The sequence below is a fragment of the Salmo trutta genome, chromosome 7, assembly GCF_901001165.1.
Source record: "Salmo trutta chromosome 7, fSalTru1.1, whole genome shotgun sequence".
Lineage (NCBI taxonomy): Eukaryota > Metazoa > Chordata > Actinopteri > Salmoniformes > Salmonidae > Salmo > Salmo trutta.
This window is the reverse complement of record NC_042963.1, coordinates 54,614,400-54,621,239: the sequence shown is the minus strand read 5'-3', so window position 1 is coordinate 54,621,239 and position 6,840 is coordinate 54,614,400. Positions and strand designations below refer to the sequence as shown.

The 6,840-nt window shown below is 49.3% G+C and overlaps 2 protein-coding genes across 3 annotated transcripts; both read right to left on the bottom strand.

Annotated features, from left to right (window-relative positions):
- Positions 1–557: 557 nt before the first annotated feature.
- Positions 558–2,634, bottom strand: LOC115197700 (extensin-like). Of its 2 annotated transcripts, none has more exons than XM_029759473.1 (2): positions 2,618–2,634; positions 558–2,586 (listed from the first exon to the last, which is right to left on the bottom strand). In XM_029759473.1, the coding sequence occupies exon 2, from the start codon at positions 2,506–2,508 to the stop codon at positions 856–858; it is 1,653 nt and encodes a 550-aa protein (XP_029615333.1). In that variant the 5' UTR covers positions 2,509–2,586; positions 2,618–2,634; the 3' UTR covers positions 558–855. The 2 variants fall into 2 exon arrangements, with proteins under 2 accessions (XP_029615333.1, XP_029615332.1); XM_029759472.1 differs by having other exon boundaries at positions 558–897; positions 931–2,625.
- Positions 2,635–2,705: 71 nt separating this feature from the next.
- On the bottom strand, positions 2,706–6,199 carry LOC115196642 (homeobox protein aristaless-like 4). Its single transcript, XM_029757488.1, has 3 exons — positions 6,188–6,199; positions 3,787–3,915; positions 2,706–3,375 (listed from the first exon to the last, which is right to left on the bottom strand). Exons 1-3 carry the CDS (start codon positions 6,197–6,199, stop codon positions 3,034–3,036), a joined length of 483 nt encoding a protein of 160 aa, XP_029613348.1. The 3' UTR covers positions 2,706–3,033.
- Between the last annotated feature and the right edge of the window lie 641 nt (positions 6,200–6,840).

Sequence of the window (6,840 nt, the reverse complement as noted above, 5' to 3'; positions counted from 1 at the left end):
CCCAATCACTGTCTAGTGGCAGGCCCAATCACTGTCTAGTGACAGGCCCAATCACTGTCTGGTGACAGGCCCAATCACTGTCTGGTGACAGGCCCAATCACTGTCTAGTGACAGGCCCAATCACTGTCTAGTGACAGGCCCAATCACTTAGTGACAGACCCAATCACTATCTAGTGACAGGCCCAATCACTGTCTAGTGACAGGCCCAATCACTGTCTAGTGACAGGCCCAATCACTGTCTAGTGACAGGCCCAATCACTGTCTAGTGACAGGCCCAATCACTGTCTAGTGACAGGCCCAATCACTGTCTGGTGACAGGCCCAATCACTGTCTGGTGACAGGCCCAATCACTGTCTGGTGACAGGCCCAATCACTATCTAATGTTTGTGTGTTATTCCTGCCTGTCGCTAGGGGAGAATGTGTTTTCCTGTAACCTGATAGGTCGGCGCTGGGAGGGAGGCGGCCCTAGAGGAGGATATTACACATTCACTTGAAATGATTGCCAATCGTACACTTTCTGCCCTACGCCCTCCACTCCCCCCCCCCCCCCCCGACCAAATTGGCATGGACCCGTGTCGCTTGTGTCGTCCATAGTTATAGGAACCTAGAAACAGGCACACAGCTGCCCGCACATCCCATGCAGTCCTAAACCAAACACAGATGTTTTTTTCAGATGTTCACTTATTACCATACCATTAATACCTCTTAGACAATTGGTCATTGTGTTGCTGTGAGAAGAAAGAGAAAAGTTATGAATGAGGCTGATTCATGACGACTTTGCTCTGGTTCGTCAACGCTCTTCATCGAGGAGTTCGCTCATTAGAGTTGTAGTGTTTGTAACGTGTTGTTGTGTCCTCAGAGGAACCAGGCCGGCTTGAAGTGGATTTGTTTCAGGTGGTGGGGTTTCAACAGAACAAGAGGAACAGGGTGGTGGGGTTTCAACAGAACAAGAGGAACAGGGTGGTGGGGTTTCAACAGAACAAGAGGAACAGGGTGGTGGGGTTTCAACAGAACAAGAGGAACAGGGTGGTGGGGTTTCAACAGAACAAGAGGAACAGGGTGGTGGGGTTTCAACAGAACAAGAGGAACAGGGTGGTGGGGTTTCAACAGAACAAGAGGAACAGGGTGGTGGGGTTTCAACAGAACAAGAGGAACAGGGTGGTGGGGTTTCAACAGAACAAGAGGAACAGGGTGGTGGGGTTTCAACAGAACAAGAGGAACAGGGTGGTGGGGTTTCAACAGAACAAGAGGAACAGGGTGGTGGGGTTTCAACAGAACAAGAGGAACAGGGTGAGGAGCATAGGGAATAAAGAGGAACAGGGTGGTTGGCATAGGGAATAAAGAGGAACAGGGTGGATGGTATAGGGAATAAAGAGGAACAGGGTGGTTGGCATAGGGAATAAAGAGGAACAGGGTGGTTGGCATAGGGAATAAAGAGGAACAGGGTGAGGAGCATAGGGAATAAAGAGGAACAGGGTGGTTGGCATAGGGAATAAAGAGGAACAGGGTGGTTGGCATAGAGAATAAAGAGGCACAGGGTGGTTGGTATAGGGAATAAAGAGGAACAGGGTGGTTGGCATAGGGAATAAAGAGGAACAGGGTGGTTGGCATAGAGAATAAAGAGGCACAGGGTGGTTGGCATAGGGAATAAAGAGGAACAGGGTGGTTGGCATAGGGAATAAAGAGGAACAGGGTGGTTGGCATAGGGAATAAAGAGGAACAGGGTGGTTGGCATAGGGAATAAAGAGGAACAGGGTGGTTGGTATAGGGAATAAAGAGGAACAGGGTGGTTGGCATAGGGAATAAAGAGGCACAGGGTGGTTGGTATAGAGAATAAAGAGGAACAGGGTGGTTGGCATAGGGAATAAAGAGGAACAGGGTGGTTGGTATAGAGAATAAAGAGGAACAGGGTGGTTGGCATAGGGAATAAAGAGGCACAGGGTGGTTGGCATAGGGAATAAAGAGGCACAGGGTGGTTGGCATAGGGAATAAAGAGGCACAGGGTGGTTGGCATAGGGAATAAAGAGGAACGGTGGTTGGCATAGGGAATAAAGAGGAACAGGGTGGTTGGCATAGGGAATAAAGAGGACCAGGGTGGTTGGCATAGGGAATAAAGAGGAACAGGGTGGTTGGCATAGGGAATAAAGAGGACCAGGGTGGTTGGTATAGGGAATAAAGAGGACCAGGGTGGTTGGCATAGGGAATAAAGAGGACCAGGGTGGTTGGCATAGGGAATAAAGAGGAACAGGGTGGTTGGCATAGGGAATAAAGAGGACCAGGGTGGTTGGCATAGAGAATAAAGAGGACCAGGGTGGTTGGCATAGGGAATAAAGAGGACCAGGGTGGTTGGCATAGGGAATAAAGAGGACCAGGGTGGTTGGCATAGGGAATAAAGAGGACCAGGGTGGTTGGCATAGGGAATAAAGAGGCACAGGGTGGTTGGCATAGGGAATAAAGAGGACCAGGGTGGTTGGCATAGGGAATAAAGAGGACCAGGGTGGTTGGCATAGGGAATAAAGAGGCACAGGGTGGTTGGCATAGGGAATAAAGAGGACCAGGGTGGTTGGCATAGGGAATAAAGAGGACCAGGGTGGTTGGCATAGGGAATAAAGAGGACCAGGGAAAATGGCACGTTCCCCCTTCAGAGATCTGAGAGATCAAGTAGCACCTCTCTCTCTCTGTCTAGGGTCTTCTTTTCACTTTTCTTTCTCAGCGTCTCCTGCTGATTGTCATGGCGACGTCATAGTTGTTATCATTATAGAGCTGCTGAATTCGCTGTAATCGTTTCCTGTGACGGTCTCTCCTATCGTCTCGGTTATAGTTCAATCATTCATTTGACCTGCTTTGGTATTATTAGTGCTATCAGGTGGCGTAGTCGTAGTCCCATCCTGGCCTTCCTCCTCGGCCTGCTCCTCCTCCTCCTTCCCAGTACTGGGCATGGCCTTGTCCAGGTTCAGGAGAGTATGGATGAGGAGGCAGCGTTAGGGCGTGTCTGTCCAGGGTGGGGCCAGACCCAGGAACAATCCCATAGCATCATGTGTTCCAGGAGATGGCAGCGCTGTGTTCCTTCGCTTTCATACGCAGCGCCGCGATACTAGAAGACTTTCTGTCTGGGTCGACACAGGTCAGGTCGTAACCATTGAGACCCCCACCACCTCCGCCCATTCCTCCAGCCCCAAAGAGACTTCCCATGTGTGTCTGTCCCATGTGACCCTCATGCCCCACTACGCCCGGGCTGGGCACGCCTAGGTAGTCGGAGACCCCTCCATGGGGGTGGGGAGGCATGCAGGAGGTGACTGACCCGTCACAGGGCACCACACAGCCGGGTACAGGAGAGACACCGCTGCCCCCACCTAGCCACGATGGGTTTTGGATCTACATGGAGGAACAGACAGGTGCAGGAGGTTTAGGAGAAATCAAATATTTTAACCCAGAAACAAAATGCTGACTAACTTGATTTTCTTCTGGAGGCAAAAGTGGCTAACTAGCAGAAACAGCAGATTCAGTCACTCCCCTTTACAGAACAACCCAAAAGTTCCAGTTAAAATCTCCGCTTTTACGTCACAAGAGATTACTCCAGAGGAGGCTGGTGGGAAGAGCTATAGGAGGATGGGCTCATAGTAATGGCTGGAATGGAATTAGTCAAACATGTGGTTTCCGTTCCATTTACACCCTGAGCACGTCCTCCTATAGTTCCTCCCACCAGCCTCCTCTGGATTACTCTTATTCCTCACTTCCATGCTTGTTCATACTGTAGTTATGAGCGCTCTCCCATCCCTTCTGTACCTGTGTGTAGTTCTCTGGCCTGGTGAGGAGGGGTAGCTCGTAGGCAGTAGAGAAGTGAGTCCTGACCTGCTGCATCTGACCAAACCTCTCCCTCTTCCTCCATTTAGCACGCCGGTTCTGGAACCACACCTGCAGAGAGGAAGAGGACACATCAGAAACAACAATTCATCTGATTTATAACGGTGTCATGGCCTCAGTCTCATCTGATTTATAATGGTGTCATGGCCTCAGTCTCATCTGATTTATAACGGTGTCATGGCCTCAGTCTCATCTGATTTATAATGGTGTCATGGCCTCAGTCTCATCTGATTTATAATGGTGTCATGGGCTCAGTCTCATCTGATTTATAATGGTGTCATGGCCTCAGTCTCATCTGATTTATAACGGTGTCATGGGCCCAGTCTCATCTGATTTATAATAGTGTCATGGGCCCAGTCTCATCTGATTTATAACGGTGTCATGGGCTCAGTCTCATGTGATTTATAACGGTGTCATGGGCCCAGTCTCATGTGATTTATAACGGTGTCATGGGCCCAGTCTCATCTGATTTATAATGGTGTCATGGGCTCAGTCTCATCTGATTTATAATGGTGTCATGGGCTCAGTCTCATCTGATTTATAATGGTGTCATGGCCTCAGTCTCATCTGATTTATAATGGTGTCATGGTCTCAGTCTCATCTGATTTATAATGGTGTCATGGCCTCAGTCTCATCTGATTTATAATGGTGTCATGGTCTCAGTCTCATCTGATTTATAATGGTGTCATGGCCTCAGTCTCATCTGATTTATAATGGTGTCATGGGCTCAGTCTCATCTGATTTATAATGGTGTCATGGGCCCAGTCTCATCTGATTTATAATGGTGTCATGGTCTCAGTCTCATCTGATTTATAATGGTGTCATGGCCTCAGTCTCATCTGATTTATAATGGTGTCATGGTCTCAGTCTCATCTGATTTATAATGGTGTCATGGGCTCAGTCTCATCTGATTTATAATGGTGTCATGGGCTCAGTCTCATCTGATTTATAACGGTGTCATGGCCTCAGTCTCATCTGATTTATAACGGTGTCATGGGCTCAGTCTCATCTGATTTATAATGGTGTCATGGGCTCAGTCTCATCTGATTTATAACGGTGTCATGGGCTCAGTCTCATCTGATTTATAATGGTGTCATGGGGGAGGGGAGGATAAATCAGAAACAACACTCTTAGAAAACAGGGGCTACTAGAACCAGGTAGCCTAGTGGTTAGAGTGTTGGGCCAGTAACTGAAAGGTTGCTGGATCGAATCCCTGAGCTGACAAGGTAAAAATTGGTTGTTCTGCCCCCTGAACAAGGCAGTTAACCCACTGTTCCCCGGTAGGCCGTCATTGTAAATAAGAATTTGTTCTTAACTGACTTGCCTAGTTAAATGAAGGCTGTTGCTGTAGGAGAAAAGTATATAGTTCCAGGTAAAACACTTATTGGTTCCAGATAGAATGCATTTTGTTCCAGGTGGAACCCTTTTTAGTTCCAGATAGAATGCATTTTGTTCCAGGTGGAACCCTTTTTAGTTCCAGATAGAATGCATTTTGTTCCAGGTGGAACCCTTTTTAGTTCCAGAAAGAATGCATTTTGTTCCAGATGGAACCCTTTTTAGTTCCAGATAGAATGCATTTTGTTCCAGGTGGAACCCTTTTTAGTTCCAGATAGAATGCATTTTGTTCCAGGTGGAACCCTTTTTGGTTCCAGTTATAAACCTTTTTTCATCAAAGATCCACCATATATCAAACAGAGATACATCCTACATGGATACATTTTGATGGACCTGCCTTTGTTATGACAAACCAGAACAATAAACTCCATTCAACTAGTGAGAGTAGCCTGACGTGAGACTGTCTAAACCACCGAGGGTGAAGAAAACTGTCTACACATTCAACTAGTGAGAGTAGCCTGACGTGAGACTGTCTAAACCACCGAGGGTGAAGAAAACTGTCTACACATTCAACTAGTGAGAGTAGCCTGACGTGAGACTGTCTAAACCACCGAGGGTGAAGATAACCGTCTACACATTCAACTAGTGAGAGTAGCCTGACGTGAGACTGTCTAAACCACAGAGGGTGAAGATAACCGTCTACACATTCAACTAGTGAGAGTAGCCTGACGTGAGACTGTCTAAACCACCGAGGGTGAAGAAAACCGAGGGTGGTTTAAGGCCCTGCCATAGGTCGTGGGGTTGACGTATCTTTAAAGTTGACGTTGATGTTTCTCGGGATGCTGTGTCTCATTGTCACTGCAGGTTGCCGAGCTCTCCTCCCTTGGAATGTTGTACGTGATCCACATCTGGACCTGCAGCATCTCATCCACATGTGGACCTGGGGCATCTCATCAATCACACAGTAGACTAGACTAGGTGTGCTCACCTCCGCTGTCATCACAACAGGACTCCTCTCATATAATACATTCAACAACCACTAAAACCACTGCCACATATTCTAGAAGTCTTTGTGTTACTGTACAGTATGTTGGTGAGTATTGAAAAAGGTAGAAAGGGTTGGGGGAGAGGGGAGAGAGGGGAGAGGGGGAGAAGGGGAGAGGGGGGAGAGGGGGAGAAGGGAGAGGGGTTGAGGAGAGGGGGAGAAGGGGAGAGGGGTTGGGGAGAGAGGGAGAGGGGAGAGGGGTTGGGGAGAGGGGGAGAAGGGGAGAGGGTTGAGGAGAGGGGGAAGGGAGAGGGGTGAGGGAGGGGGAGAAGGGGAGAGGGGTTGGGGAGAGGGGGAGAGGGGAGAGGGGTTGGGGAGAGGGGGAGAAGGGGAGAGGGGTTGGGGAGAGGGGGAGAGGGGAGAGGGGTTGGGGAGAGGGGGAGAAGGGGAGAGGGGTTGGGGAGAGGGGGAGAAGGGGAGAGGGGTTGGGGAGAGAGGGGAGAAGGGGAGAGGGGTTGGGGAGAGGGGGAGAAGGGGAGAGGGGTTGGGGGAGAGAGGGAGAAGGGGAGAGGGGTTGGGGAGAGGGGGAGAAGGGGAGAGGGGTTGGGGGAGAGGGGGAGAAGGGGAGAGGGGGAGAAGGGAGAGGGTTGGGGAGA

Coding starts and splice junctions, on each gene's coding strand:
- LOC115197700 (XM_029759472.1), bottom strand. CDS start 2,601: ATGCCAACCACCCTGGTCCTCTTTATTCCCTATGCCAACCACCCTGGT. Junction 898..930: donor TTGTTCTGTTGAAACCCCAC/CACCCTGTTCCT, acceptor TTGAAACCCCAC/CACCTGAAACAAATCCACTT.
- LOC115196642 (XM_029757488.1), bottom strand. Junction 3,376..3,786: donor GGCCAGAGAACTACACACAG/GTACAGAAGGGA, acceptor TCCTCCATGTAG/ATCCAAAACCCATCGTGGCT.